This window comes from Eptesicus fuscus, chromosome 15, assembly GCF_027574615.1.
Source record: "Eptesicus fuscus isolate TK198812 chromosome 15, DD_ASM_mEF_20220401, whole genome shotgun sequence".
In the NCBI taxonomy this organism is placed as follows: Eukaryota; Metazoa; Chordata; class Mammalia; order Chiroptera; family Vespertilionidae; genus Eptesicus; species Eptesicus fuscus.
In genome coordinates this window covers 46,590,257-46,606,381 of record NC_072487.1, presented here as the reverse complement: position 1 = coordinate 46,606,381, position 16,125 = coordinate 46,590,257, and the positions used below count along the sequence as shown (strand labels likewise).

Sequence of the window (16,125 nt, the reverse complement as noted above, 5' to 3'; positions counted from 1 at the left end):
AGTTTTTATTAGCAATATTGCATATAAAAGTCAGAAATTTTGGTAAACATAATGCAGACAATGTTCTGTATAAATACTTTGTATTTTTTTCCTAAATAGATATAGTGCCTTCAATTTGCATCCTGAATAAACAAACTCATTAAGTCAGCCCCAGCTAAACTCTCTTGGTAGAATTTTTATGCAAGCCTTGGGGTAACCAATTTAAATTATATTTTTATTAGCAGTGTTCCTTTGAATTTGAATGCAAGTAACAGAAAAAGCATCTATTTTCTATCTGTCTGCTGATTTGTTTTTGACTGTAAAACTATATGCTCACCATTTCCATTTTAAATGTATTAAAATTTAATTTCAATCATTAAGGGATATCATTTACTTGCTTATTTTTACCTCTTCATATCATACCCAGCCACTCATGGCAAAATTAAATCATTAAAGTATCTATAGTTTAATATCATGGCATTGTGACCCAAAGACAAAGTGCTATCTGAGGCCAATGGAAAGATGATATTAATTCTTGAAATTACTGTAAAGGAGTCCAAAGTATAATTTTAAAATGTTAAATCACAATGAAAACATATTTCTCTGTGATACAATTTGAGATACTCTTCCTTTAAACCATATCAAGATAAATAAAAACAAAAATAAACAAATCATATGCACAAAATCATCCAAACCAGAGCATGATGGAATTGTAGTTTAACATGTATAAAGTAGGTAAAGAGAATATAATCTCCTAGTTAAAATTAGCTTGCAGAATCATTTCTAGAAAAAAACAAAATGTCAGTGTGTATGTAAAAATATAAAATTAAAGAAAAATATTTTATGAAATAAATATAATATTTTAATAAATCTAACTTTGAATCAATCTCAAACTTCAAGCCACGTCTTAAAATTTAGCCTGCACTTCCCCAAACAGAGGCCTCCTGGCCATGAAGGTGGTTTGAAAATCTGTGAAAGATGGATTTTCACACTTAGCAAAACATCCCTGGCATTTGACTAAAATGGTAAAGTACAGATGAGATGTGTGGTTCAAAGTTAATATAGAGTACTTTTAGGTTTCCCCTTCCCACATTCCTAAAAGAACCCCATTTTATTCAAAGGGTTCAAGCACATCCTTCAGGGAAACTAATCTAAACTCCAGGGGTGGTTCTAGTTAGTCAAGGGGTAATCCAGCCTGCTTATCAGTCACGGAGGCAAAAATGGTTCATGACCCAACTGGGTCTTGAATCCAATACAAGGAAGGTCAGATGGAGGTTTCTGGAAAAATTACCTTTCTTCTGGAACCCTTTCAGAAACTCTTCCTTTTCTCAAATCAATGTGAACAACCGTAGCCCCTTTGTTAGCCTCAGCTAATAACGCATGAGGGGGGTGGGGGGCGGCATTGGTGAAAGCAGAACAATGGGCAGAGGAGGGTAGAGATGAAAAAAACTTGGGTCCCTGATGACATGATTAAGCTGCTGGTTTAATCCACCCTAAAATACCTTTGAGGAGCCTGTCTGTGAGCCAAACTTCCTTATTATATAAGAAACGTAATTTTGAATTGGGTTTACTGTCATAACTAGAAACCGATACACCGCCGTTTTCTTGGTAGCCATGGCTTTTAAACAGGCAATTAGTTCCCAATTATGGAAACAAATTGTTGTAGCAGAATGGATTTACTACTTCCAAGAACAGAGCATGAGACAGAAATGCTATTTACAGGCACTGTAAATATCAAGGGAAAATGGTCATCAATATTAAATGATTTTGCCCGGCCAGAATGGCTCATTTGGTTTAGTGTTGTCCTGTGCACCAAAGGGTTGTCGGTTCGATTCCTGGTCAAGGCAAATGCCTGGGTTGCAGGTTTAATCCTACACATACAAGAAGCAACGATCAATGTTTCACTCTCTCTCTCCCTTCCTCTCTAAGCATGTCCTTGGGTGAGGATAAATATATAGAGAGAGAACCATTTTTTTAGAAGTATTATTTTGGTCTATGTATTACCTGAAATGTGTATTTAACTGCACTTAAAGGTTTTCTGTTAGCTGATTTATTTCATGCTAGACAAACATTTTGAAAAAAATACAAAATAAAGACAATGTGATAGCTACCTTCATAAATTACATCGGGATAATTTGGGTCTGCACCTAAAAAGCAAAACAAAGCAAAAAATTGTAAGTATGCATTCAGAGTTTAAAAATACTAACTTATTCCCACTAAAATGAGCCAAATATTTATTGAAGATTTTATGACTGAATAAATTGTTTTATAGGACAGGTAAATAAAATCTGAAATTCCGTTTACTTTATGTTAACTCTGCTCCCCTCCCGAGGCCCACAACCTCCACCCCTCTAAAAAAGAAAAAAAATCAAGAAAAATCACAAATTACTTTAGCTGGAAAAACTCTGAGAGTCTGACAATCTGATCTTCAAACCCAGCCTTCCAGATCATTACAAGCATGTTTGGAGGAGGATAGCACCTATTTTATTTAACAACTCATTAATTTGATTTATATTTTTTAAGTATTTGGATATAAGTATGAGAACCTCCTTTTGTGCTAGGGTGACCCACCATCCCAGATTGCCAGAGACTAAGGGGAATCCTGAGACATTGGACTTGAAGTTTTAAAACTGAGACATTGGACTTGAAGTTTCCAGGCAAATCCTTGCCGTTTGTCCAGGAATGAGGGCTTTCCCTTGACATAGGGCTGTTAGTGCTAAAACTGGGACTACTGGTCACCCTGATCTGTTCTCATGCCCTCAGAGACCCCACACCCAGTAACCACCCACTTTTACAGGTATAATTCCATAAGAAAGTCATTGAAGATGACTTTGAGGATTTGAAGCAGATTTATCTAAGCTTCACATGGGCAGGGCCTCAATCGAAATGACTGACAGGTGCCATCAGCCTCATCACAGAAAGGGAGCGCCCAAACACATTCCTCACACAAAGCTCCCCGGAAAATCCAAAACATTGCATTAATCCAATGTAGCAAATGTCAGGTACAGAAAATTGGGATTTGGGGGTGGGATCAAAAGTACACAAGTTAGCCTATAATCTGTAACACAGGCTATTGTCCAGATTTCTGACGCCTATCGCTGCGTGCCTTTCCCACCAAGTTTAACCGCAAAGCCATTGGGTGACGTCTAAAATTTCTGGAAAGCACATTTTCCAACTTCATCTTCCCAGATGTATGAGATGTACTGTCACTAAATTTAAATTTAGTGCAAGATTATGAAACTCACAGAAAGACAATATGGGAGGAACAAAGATGGGGTTTTTTGTTGTTGTTGCTTTATTTTCCCTCCCTAGCATACCGTACTACTACGTCTGATGAGGGCCTACTTGTCAAAATAAAGAAATGCCTCTCTAGGTACAAAGGTTTGGGAAGCCTGGCACATGGAGGGCTGCCCAGTCCTAGCATTTATGCAGAAGAAGGGTCACATTACTCCAGCTGACCCCAGCTCATCAAGGATAGGATTTTGCTTCTGGCAACTGCTTAGTCAAGCGAACCTCCCAGGATGTTTACATTCCCATTGTGAGGTGGTTATTAACATCATTTTAAATGCAGACACAGGAAGGAATCACCACTTTCCTCTTTGACTTCTGGCAATGGTCAAATTCTGAAAATACCCTGCCATTTTTAAGTCTAATTTCTACCTGGTTTCTTTTATTTAGTTTCAATATGTCCGTCATATATTGCTATATGCTAATGGTAGAAACCCCGGTTGGTTATATTCAGGACTGAAAGGTGACTTAGGCAAGGCAACGACTAGCTCTGAGGGGAAAAGACAACAGAAAGAGAATGAATGAAAAATGAATGAGCAACATTGGACTTGAGTTATGCACCTGCAGTGGGGATTTGAGAAGGGTTAGGCTTCCTTGAATCCTATCCTAGTAGTTCTCATTGCATAAGAGGTCTCAAATCTAGGCAGCAGGAGGTGGCATCTAGCCGGAAAGCTTCATGTTGGGAATCTCTGGAATAGAATATGGGAATCTAGGAACTCCATTCCATCCCACTGGCATTCCAAACAAGCTGCAGACCGCATTCTCCCTCCACAGCTCACTCACGCCAAGCAGGAATGTTTGCCTGTCTGATGTTCAAGTTCTACTTTCTGAAGGATTTGTTGAGTGTCCCAGGTCCTATACTCACTTGCACTTAGGTTCTGACCTAAGGCATGTTGCCTAGAACTATAGGAGGAAGACTAACAGGGCCCGAGTTCAGTCTGAAGCACTCCTGGGAAAAGAACAATGGAGACTGTTCACAGTCACACATGCACTCCCAACAAGCTCTGTATTAAACCTGCAATGTCTGCACCCCCAAGAGAAGACCTGTGGGGCATTTAGGCTTCTAAACATGGTCCATAAAATCACCTTCCCACCTCCACCCCCAAAATAATATCAAACCAGAGCACCTCATCATCCTCTTAATTTGATGCTAAATGACTTTAATGAGGATTTTTTAATTTCCATCTTCTAATCTCAGTTATTGCTCATGAGTAAATCTTATAACTTTATGTAAATCTTCATGAGTAAATCTTTATGAATTTTAACTGTAAGACTGTACAGTTAAAGAAAAAAAAAATTTGTAGGAATAAAGAAATTTGTGGGAAGATAGGTAGCCTGACAGTAGGGTTCCCTTTCCATTCTGTTGCAAAGATAAAAATAATGGTGGAGGCCAGAAAACACATCTGTTTCCCTCCTTTAAGCTTTTAGTCTCTCTCCGATGCCCTAAAAAAAATGAGAAAGAAAAAGAAAAGACTTTTCTTTCTATTCTATTTTGAGATTCTCTTTAGTGTGATCTTGCAAAGTATTTCAAAGAATTCCATATGATAAAGCCATAGCAAAAGGCCTGGTCTTTTCAAATGAACTGGCCTTTGTCAACAGTGTTTTCTAGCTCATAGTGGTTTGCCTTTTGATTCCAGATCCCTTTCCTCTCCCCTTTCTGAATGGCAGGCTGACCTCAGGGCCCAAAAATATTGGGGGTTCAGATGTCTGAGTTTCATTTCTGGCTGAGCCATGAATGTAGGCAGCATGGGGAGTGAGTCTGCTCACTTTTCCTGTACAAAGCGGTCTTCCCCATGACAGGAGCGGATAATAGCATTGGCTCTGGCAAGTCCTTGGGAGTTTCGGGAAGCATAATTAATTAACATTAGTACTCTCGAGACATAAAGAGCTATTTAAGTATAAGTCTTAATTATCATGATTAGTATGGGTTTATGGCCGAACCAGTCTTCACAGTTATTTAAGGCAGAAAGGCAGGTAGAACTTTCCTTTCACTCACAGGACAAGAAATGGGAACTGACAAATGGCCTGGGGGGCAAGTGATGGGGGCGGGAGGGTATTTTCTCAATGCTATACATTTGGAGGAATTTCCTTTCTCTACATTCTTTGGCCTAAGTACACCAGATCTAAATCTGCCAGTTTGAGCATAATTCTAAGTGCTCTAGTTCATCCAGATGTCATGAATTTCTTGATAAAACAGCACAAAGAAGCTGTGGGGAAAACTCTCTCAGTATTTATAGTTGGTTCCTGATGCAAATTTTGCATAGGAGACAACAGCTCCTGAATTAGGAAGCATAAGTCACTAACTCCCACTGCGTATGTGAATGAGCATTCTTGAGCTGTGACATTCTTCCTGAATGAGTGGGCCATGGAGACACTCTTTATGTACTGCCTAAAGAATGGGAAGCTTCAAACCAAGGTATTTTATTGACTAGTGCCCTGGTTAGGTTTGTTCCAAGTCTAAATGTTTAGTCACTCGGGTAATGATTTCCATAGAAAAATGTACTCTTAAACAATCAACTCACGTTCATAGAGCTATCTGACCTTGGAAAGGTGTACTGATTTGAAGATACTAGCAAAGTCTCCAGGATTCTCCCTCATGACACTCACAAGCATCATGCCATTAATTTTTGTTTAAGATTCTACTTAAAAGACACCCTCACCACTTCTAACCTCCACGCAGCCTACACACACACTTTCATGTCATGAAGAGGATTTTTCTATATGTGGGATTGAATTCCAATGACAGCCACATAGTGGATCAATTTCACCTCAGACAGGCTTATTTTTGGCCCGTAAGCTAAATAGGATCCAGCAGAATCTTTGGAGAATTCTCAGATAGCCCCACGCTTTCTACGTGTATCCTTGCACTGCTCTTTCTACTTTTTAATTCACTCTCCCAAGCCTCCGTAAGCCATGCATTAAATTCATCCTACTTCTTGCCAAACCCACTTAAAATGCATCTCAGTGCAACAATTATTCTATATTTTATCATTATTACTATTGATATCCAAGAGGAGTCAGTGTGGATGCCTGACCAGTGGCTTCCCCCATGTTCAATGGGGCACCATATCCAGGATTTCCATGCCACTCTAAAGTCAAGGCCATCAGGAATGTAACTACTTCCAACCAGTCTGTTCTCTTCCATGCTCACAGCTCACCCATTTCTGTTTTAGGGACTTTTTGCTTTTACTTTCTTCCAACACGCTTCATCCTCTAGCTCCAAATAGAGAATGAGTTCCTAAGGCAGGTGGACCATCCCATGAAAATCTCGGTTCTGAGCTGAAGAAGAACACGCACTGAGGACAGCAGCGCTGTCATGTTAATTCTCCTGGCTCTGTGTGGTCATGCAAACCCACTCCACTATGATCCCAGGTTGCCTGCTTCCTTGTAAGCCAGGAAACTCACAATGTTTAAAAGAAGGGATCTCATCAAAACAACTGAGAAAATATAGCTAAAACATTTTATCAGAAATATTTATAAAAGCTAAACTTCATCAGTTACTATATGACGACAGCAGAAATACGGAACACATATAAACTCAAACTTGACCTGTTGTCCTTAACTTGGAAGGTACCTTTTAGACCAGCAGGGAAATGAATTGCATATATTTGCTATTTATTTTTCTTTCATTTTAAATGGGGAGGACAGGGAAAGGAATCCATTCTATGCAAAGCCATTATCTGTATGCTCTGGCTCTGGCTACAAATCTTGTAAGTACCCACAAAGATGCTATCACACAAGCCAAGTGAGGTCAAGCTATAATTGGTCACACTGGTGTATGGCCCACGAGGGCCATTTATATCCACTGTCACTCTGGGCCAAGTCTCTTACATTTCCACTTTCATTTATTACTCCTTGAGAGCTAGTCCTTGAGTAAATACTTAAAGAGAAAAAAAACAAAATCAGTCTTTTCTAAAAGCAGATATTTACATTTTAAAGACATTTATAATATTGTGTTTAATTTTTATTTTAATAAATAAATGGTTATTTATTTTAAAAAGGATATTTTAGAGACTCCAAGCTATTCTTGTGCCAGAAAACAATTCTCCTATCACTAGCTGAGTTAAAACAAACAGAAATAATTGATAAAAATGAGGCCACATGGATAAGAGGAGGTAAGCTCTACCAAACACTGGCACCATACAGAAGCGTTCAAAACAAAATACATCAAAATCCCACCTAAAATAGAAGCTACTGGCTTTACATGGACAGAACTGTGCATATATCAAAGCACACAGGCCACTTCTAAAACTTTTAAATGCCTGACCTTCACCCTGCACAAATTCACCTCCAACAGTTTCAAAAAGCAGTTGGCGAAATTCAAATAAAGTCTGCAGTTTAGTTAACAGTAATATACCAATGTCAGTTTCTTCATTTTAGCAGATGTATTGCAGTGCTGCAAGATGTCAACGATAGTAAAAACTGGGTACACGGTAGCTGGGAACTCTCTCTACTGTAAGCAAGTTTTCTGTAAATCTAAAAATTATTCACAAATAAAAAGTTTACTTAAGAACAAACCAAAAGCAGTTGTTTCAAAGCAGAGTCCGTGAGTTAACCTATGAAGCTGTAGTCCTTGTAACATACAAGAAAAAACAACACAGTAATCTAGAGATTTACTACAGCAAATGTAGCCAAACAGCCAAACTCAATTAAGAGAAAGAATTAATGGGAATGGTCGCTGCCAGGGCTGTCTGGATAAGGCATCCAAACATTGTGTGTTTTATACACTCCTGAAAGGATGTTTGTAAATCAAACTTATAGAATTCAAATCACAGTTTGAACACTAAGGAAACTTGTGCATTACATAGCTGTGTAATAAATTCTAGGATGGGAACACTTATTATGATTAAGAATTATGACATTCTCATATACTGTTTGCTGAAGGTGGCTTCGCATGCACCACCTTTGTCCATGGGGCTGCCCTGCGAGCCACAGGAGTTTATGCTTCCCAAGCAGCCCCTGTCTCCTGGGCCTCCACGTTTCTATTTCCCTTCCTTCTGCCAGGCCATCTTTGTTGGCTTTGATTAACTCAGAGCTATTATGGTGAGGAATTCAACTCATGTACAGGTCCCAATATCCAAACACAAGCCTCAGCCTCCACAACAGCAACAGGTCTCTGGGCAACAACACCAAGCAAGCAAGAATACTCCTCTGAACCACAGGATCTGAAGCAGGTAAAGGCATGACAACTATCCTTGCTGTTATCGGTGCTCACGCTAAAATCCTGCTGCTGGCCCCAGAACAGACTCCTGATGCCAGCCACCCTTTTCCCAACCCAAGCCACTGGTCAGACAGAAACTATCACCAGTCCTAGAAAAACAATACAGGACCTGATCAAAAGGAGGCCTCAACTCAGTCAGTCCAGGTAAGCGGCACTCGTTTCTCATCCATGGATCAGAAAGTGGGATCCTGAGTTCCAAATGGATAAGGGGCTAGAAAATACATCTTAATTTGTTCAGGAGCCAACCAAACACGTTCCTTCTGCTCATGGTTTTGCCACTGTCACTACAAAATCTCATTAAACAGTTGGGATAAAAATAATGTGTATATCAGATCATTGTTCAAACTTACTCATCCCCACCATCACCTTCTTGAGAGAAATACGAGTCCCTACCCCTGGATTGGCTTTGGCCCTGGGACTTGCTTTGACCAAGGGCATATAGACTGAAGAGACCATGTGCCAGTCCTGAACATGTGCTAGGCCTTAAGAAGCCTTGCACGTTTCTAGCTGTCTAGTTGTCTTTTTGAACTCTATACTCGCCATAGGAAGCAGGTCTCCTGTGTAGGTATTGCTGTTTCACCCTGCACCCCTGAATAAAGACCCACAGGACAAAGCTGCGGGTCTTTTACAGGCCCATGAGAATGACCAGGTATTTCAAAATAATGAGACTAAATAATGATGTTGTAAGCCACTGGGTTGAGGGAGGGGGTTGTTGTTGTACATGATTTTGTCCATAGTTGAATGGTAGACCCTATCCTCTCTCCAGATGCCAAAGCATCAAGTACTTACCGTCATCACCAGGCCAGCCCATGAAGTGAGCAGAAATCTGTTTCTCATCCTTCCCATACTCATTCTTGGCAACTAATTTGTAGTCCCCATTGTTCATGTGAGTGGGATTATCCAGCTGGAGGCAGCCGTGGTACTCCGTGTGATTGGTAACATGGATTTTAGTACAGATGTATTTGGACTCATTCAGTATTGCCCGGTTATAGAACCACTGAAGCGCTGGTTTGGGGTTGCCTTTCACAGTGAATGGAATGCACCAGTGGTGGTCTGAGGTTGGAGATTCGAGAAATGTGATAGTTGGAGCAACTAAATTGAAAAAGAGAGAGTTAATAGCATCAGAAAGCTCACATTTTCCCCCGCTCCAGATTTCTGTGTCATCAATAGGGGATTTTATTCAACCATTGTTTGGTTTAAGAAGACATATGACCTGCAACCCTGGAATCCATCAATATTTTGTATCCTTATCGAGGTTGATTTAACTCCCTACAGAGAGCTTCAGAGACTCCTGCCCCTGCTCAGATGAAGACCCCATGCATCACAGTCGTTTTCACATCTATTCAGTGTGGGAACCCACTCCGAACAGATCCTAGAGATTTCTGACTGGGGAAAGGGTTCAACTGAAGTTGACTTGGGTTTGTGTGCTTTGATGTTATATAGATTGATCATCAAAACATTGAAGGTCACTATTGCAATACTTCATTAAATAATACAAAAAAAAAAAAAAGACTAAAAATCTTGCCTGCAGTCCTAATCTCACCTAAATTATTTAAAACAGATCAATGCTGCAAATGTTCCTATTGATGCTGATTGATTTCACTGATTGTCAATAGTAAATGCTCTTTAAAAGCATCACATTTACTTATAATACAGTTGGGGTTTGGGGGGCTATGTCAATGTTTTGATCCTTCTAATAGCTGAAGTCTTATCTAAACCTGGACAAACAAACTAGAGATTATTTTAACATTAACTGTAAAGAACTTTATGCTTCGGGAAACAAACATTATCAAGTAGCATATTTAAACAGTAATTATCCTAGGTGAAGGTATTGAAAACCCCTCATAGTTTATTTTAATGTCGTCTGACTTTGATAATATATTCAAGGACTGTAAACACTTTTGAGACCTAATAGCATTCTTTCTCAGATGAAGAAACCCAAGTCCAATGAGGGTAAATAACTTGGTCAAGGTTACCGATTGAGGCAGATCTGAAACAAGAATCCAGGTCTCCTGGTACCCAATCCAGAAGCCCAGCTTCCTGGATGTATAGTTCCTGACCTGAAGGGGCAGGGGGTGGGGGTGATAACTAATACACTCTGAGCAAGGTCACTGCAAAGATTAGCTCAGTTGCTAATATTCTTTATCACTTACTCCTTCTCTTTATCTAAACTTTGATAGATAAAGCTAATTCTTCAGACCATGGCTACCACATAGATATCAACCTAAATTGAGAACATTTTGAACTTTCATGTCCTTATTTGTAGGTCTGTGTTGCAAACACAGGACCACAGTGGGGTAGGAATCATACTTGCTAGTACCTGCCTCCCACTAGCCCAAGACCCCATGCCCAGAGGACACACTTACTCCTTCCACCAAGCTCAAAAGAGCTTTGGGTGAGGTGTTGATTTAAGGCTATAAAGTTGGAAGCTTGTTGCATATGTTTGGGGGTAACACTGACTTCAGGCTTCCAGGAAGGTCGAAATGATTAGACATTGTAAGTCCAGAGTCTACTGGGCTTAGTGCTAGTACTGCCAGTGACAAAGGATTATGGTTGATAATTTCAGTCATTCACTCCAACCACCACATACTGTAGGTCCTCTATGAATGAACATTAACCAGTGTCTACATGTGTGCAGTGTGGATTTGTGCATACACACACCACACATCATGTTTGTTCATTTTTTGTTTTTTGTTTTGTTTTTGTTTTTGTTTTTTGTGTTTTTTTCCAGAGTAAAAGTTCACTAATTTGTACCATCCAGCTCAGGATTTGCAATGATGTGAACAGTATATGTGATTTTTACTGAATATACATTCACACTGAGCATTACAATCTGGAATGTTAAGATATGTGTCATGTTATTTATTAATACTAGGAAATAATGCACATATGCTCAAGAAGTATCACTATCCTCTAGCTTAGTTTCAACATATACAGAAATTTAAAACAGATATAATAAAAGATTTTTGCAGGTGATAGTAATGTTCAATAACTGAAGTAGGACTCCTCCAACCTTCTCATGGAAACTTGATGTCAAATTAATGAGGTTTTATTGTATCAACAGTACAAGTAGGTGTTTGTGAACAGCCAGCCCCATACTTTAGGTATCAGAACTCTAACGCTTTATATTGCTTTTATACAGAAAAAAAAAAATTAGAAACTGGTTTATCCGAATTTAAACTAAAAGTTATAAACAAGAGGAGAATAACCAGCTCAAAATATGTTCTAGCAAATGAAGACTGGGGAGGCACAAGAGGACAAGCTTAAAATCAAAAAGAAGCTTAAGGGAAAGACAACGCATGAGCGAGAGAGATTAGCAGAAATAGAACAAGTGAACGAGGCTGATAACATTTCTTAATTAAGTATGCACAGAACACGGCATACACTTTTTTTTAACTCACTTAAGCAGCACCCAGAGTGCCCCAACGACAAATGTAAGGGTGTCCACGATCATTTGCTAGTAAAAACACATGCTGGTCTGATTACGTACAATGCACAGTGAGGTTCACAGAATCTTGATCTTCTCCTACAAGATTTTCTGCCACACAAGAGATTTGCTTTCCACTGTCATCAGATGAAATGTTAGTTATCCTTAAGGAGCCCTGTGTGTGGCTTGTTTCATTCTACAAATGAATTAACAGACAAAGATAATCTTTGTTAGGACTGGTCCCAAAGTGACAAGATTTGGGGTTTCTTCCCCTAATTAGAAAAAATAATTGATAACATCAGAAAAGGTTTCCAGCCTAATCAAGCACAGGCAAAGGAGTAAATCAGACGTTGTTCTATTTCTCTAGATGGCAATTGTTTAATATGTGAAATTGATTTAATCCTGAAACGCCTACCTACCTTCCTCCAAGGGAAAAGGAGAGTCACTCACCTTGCTCAAGATGACACAAAAAGCTCACTAGAGACAAAGACTCTCGCCAGTCTATTGGGTTTACATAACTAAAATGCAAACCTGCATTAGTCTTTGTTAATTAAGAATAAATAGAAAGTAAATGTACACCAACAATTCCTCATATGTCGTCCTATAAAATATTACATGATCATCACTAGGTTAATAAAACCTCAAGTTCTGAGGTACTCTCATCTGTCTATGAGCACAGAGCGAAAGACAAGTCTTACCATATGTTTGGAAACCAGATTACCGACATCCCAGTACAAACTCGGAACTGGATCGCCCTCAACACTGCAAGATAATGTAATAGACTTCCCTTCCTCCACAGTGAGGTTAGGCGCGGCCAAATTTGCTGACGGCAAACCTGTGCAATAAGAGAAGTAAACGGAGATATATACAACTAAATACATGATTAAAATCACAGCAATAAATTAAAAACTCTTCATGCTTTAAAATTAATGATTATTTACTTCCTGAGACAGATATATGTTGATCTGAAAAAGAGCTAGGTCAATAAGTTTTACAGATTTAATGTGAACCAAAAATGTGCAGTAATAAGATTAGAAAATAAATTTTACTCATTTCTTAAAAATAATATTACAGAGTAACTTTATTTTAAAAAAAAAACCACTAATTTGTAAAACTATGTCTTCTACTTCTTTTTCTGTTCTACAGTTGCTAATCTAGTTTTTTCCACATAAACAGGCATATATCTGGGGACTACCTTAGCTCCCTATCTCCCTCCCTCCACTTTTTAAAAATATATTTTTATTGATTTCAGAGAGGGAGAGAAATAGAAACATCAATGATAAGAGAGAATCATTGATCAGCTGCCTCCTGCATGCCCACTACAGGGGATCAAACCTGCAACCCCTGTATGTGCTCTGACTGGGAATCGAACCGTGACCACCTGGTTCAAAGACAGATGCTCAACCACTGAGCACACTGGCCAGGTCCCCTCCATTTTTTTATAGTCAAGAACAAAAGAGTGAAAGGCATCTACATTTTGTTTAAATCCATATTTTTTGCATTAATTAATTCATAAATCTAACCTACTACCAGACCTCAATTTTGAAAGAGAATCAAACTATGGAAAGGAAATGTAGTTTCAAAGCATATTTCAAAGCTATGTAAGTCATAGTTAAACATGATGGGTAAAATTGGTCATTCTATTTATGATATGATGAAAAAAGTTAAATGGATCTTTATTCCAATGAAAAGTTCTTTTGTAGAAAAACCCAGAGAAAGTACTCTTTATTTGATAAAATTTTGAACCTTATAAACATTTTTCAATATTTCAGGAGAGCATCATTTTAATACTTTTACATTTCAAATGCTAGCTTTCATTTATTATGCTGCTGTCACTTCATTAAACAATCACACCTATCAGGTGTTTACATTGCTTTTAACCATATAGGAATCACAGTATTTTTCACATGAAGGCAGGTCCCAGAGAGTGTAATAGTATATCAGATCCTGCCAGTCAAGCTAGTCCCTTGCTTGGCATCAGAAACTCTGCTTGGGACTACATTCACCCCAACAGCTGTGTCCCACGGAACTATGACACATGATTAACTCAGGAGTAACCTACAGGTCAGAAAAGGCAATTCATCTTCAATGGCCATTATATTGCAATTAACCCACCCACCTAGCATTCTGTGACCTATCTGAGCTTCACAATGCTATGTATACACACTTCCCTTATGATGCAGTCCTTAATGACAAAGCCATGATTCTTTATTACTAACACCAGACCGAAACAAGATTTATGCAGCATGTCTCATGGTATTCCCACCAGTGGCAGAGGACTTCCCGACAAGTTCTGGCTTGCAGGGACTGGTGTGACTTCTTCAGAACTCTTCCTTCCTGTCAGCATTCATAGAGAGCAATGTTGTGTCTTTCATGGGGTTTCCAAAGGCCCCTAATCCTCTTATACAGGACAATGAAGCGAATGTGAGTGATCAAGAGGCAGTGCAGTTAACAGGAATGAACTCTCAATCAGGAGTCAGGAGCCTGAGACCCTAAATCTGACTCATACTGTGCAGCCTTGGGTGAGTCATTTCCTCTATCCACGTGTTTTCTTTAAATTTCTATAAAAATAAAATTCAGCTGTTCATTTAGAAGACCGAGCTCTAACTTCTTCTTGTTCTAATATTTGGTGACAACTTCCATGACAATTAAGCTTTCCAATTTATTAAGAAGTTGTCAAGGCAAGATATAAGCAAAGGGCTTACTTAGTGAAAAAATCTCCTTGAAGTCAGTGGTATAATCTAGGTGACTTTTTAAAAACTATATATATTTTTAAAATCAAAATATATAGACACATAGGTTGAAGAGTCTATAATTCTACAAAACTTGTTATGAAAAACATTCAGTCTACTTTGTGATAAGCAGTAGTCTCACCTCTCCCATGTGGCACTATTTCCTATTCCCCATAGGCACTCATTTCATCACGTAAAGGTTCTTTTTTGACATTGATCTCTACATTGATAAATACCATGCCTATATTGCTACTTCTTGATTTCCCTGTGTTAACATTATCTACTGACCTCTCGCTGTGGAAGACAAGATTCACTTTCACACAGAAGGCCAGCCCTCCCCACATGCCCCTAGCACATTCAACATACTCTGTCTTCATGCCCTTACATATGCTGTGAAGTTAGGCTGTCTAGATGTAAAGTTTATTATAAAAATATATACCCTACAAACAGCTGAACTATCATATGTAATAGTTACATTTTATCAAATTTACGTCAGCACTGATTATAGGCTAAAACACTGTCATATGTACCACTAAGGAAGGGAAAATAAAGATGCCAACTCAACTCTGATGCAATGCTTTCTCACCACTGAGATCTCCTTTTCTTCCTTTCTCTCTTTGATCATGTCGTGTGTATCTTTTATAAGATTTTCTCAAACAGTTGGTGATCCTTGGCCATTCATATATCCATAAGAATGAGGTATTAGAAGCATTGCATATTTATTCACTATTGGCTTCATGTAGGAAAATATTATTGGCCTCCTACTGGGCACTCTCTGATGTCAATATTATTAAATCATTTTGGGAAAGGACTGGTCAAATTATTCAAATAATGTTCTTTTCCTGTCCTCCTTGGGAAAGGAAGAAGGCTGAAAATATCGATATTCAGTATGTAAATCCATCATTTTCTTATGGTTTTCACTCTATGTGGAGATCCTCGTGACCTGCATTTTATGCTCTTTAGAGAATAAACCTGCTGTGGAGGGAGAGGTGCAGGCACCTAGGACGTATGGAACAAAAATGGGATTAACTGCTTCTTAATAGACTTTCAACCAACCCTCTGTATTTGGCATTGCCTGTGCTGTCACTTCTTGAGCCTTGTAGTAGTTCTGCAACATAAAACAAGCTTCCTCTTGCCTTTCCCCATTGCCAACTTGGTAAATAGCACTCTCAGCCTTTAAGTCAGTTACTACTCATTCAGCGGCTTTCCAGCTTGCAATTAATTTGTGTGCTTTGTTGACTTCTGCCATCTTCTATGTACTTACAAATTTATCTGCTGATGCTGGAGGGACCATGGACCAGGGCCTGCCATGGTGTTTGTTTTTAAAGTCTGACCTTCTTCGCAGCCAGAAAACACCCGTGGAGCTCGGAGACACCCCTCTTGGTACCTCAAATACAAACCTATGGGATGAATTCCCTACCTTTTATAAATGTATCTCATAGTTTAGAAATTCTGAGCAGAAAAGGATAAAAATAGTT

General features: G+C 38.8%; 1 protein-coding gene across 1 annotated transcript in view; it reads right to left on the bottom strand.

The window, feature by feature from the left end:
• NTRK2 (neurotrophic receptor tyrosine kinase 2) overlaps positions 1-16,125 on the bottom strand; it is a 312,618-nt gene that overhangs the window by 246,364 nt on the left and 50,129 nt on the right. Inside the window, exons 7-10 of the mRNA XM_028146234.2 lie at positions 12,614-12,750; positions 11,979-12,111; positions 9,278-9,580; positions 2,091-2,126 (exon numbers count right to left, since the gene is read on the bottom strand). Of these exons, the coding sequence (XP_028002035.1) occupies positions 2,091-2,126; positions 9,278-9,580; positions 11,979-12,111; positions 12,614-12,750 (609 nt within the window). The remainder of the gene's footprint in view (positions 1-2,090; positions 2,127-9,277; positions 9,581-11,978; positions 12,112-12,613; positions 12,751-16,125) is intronic.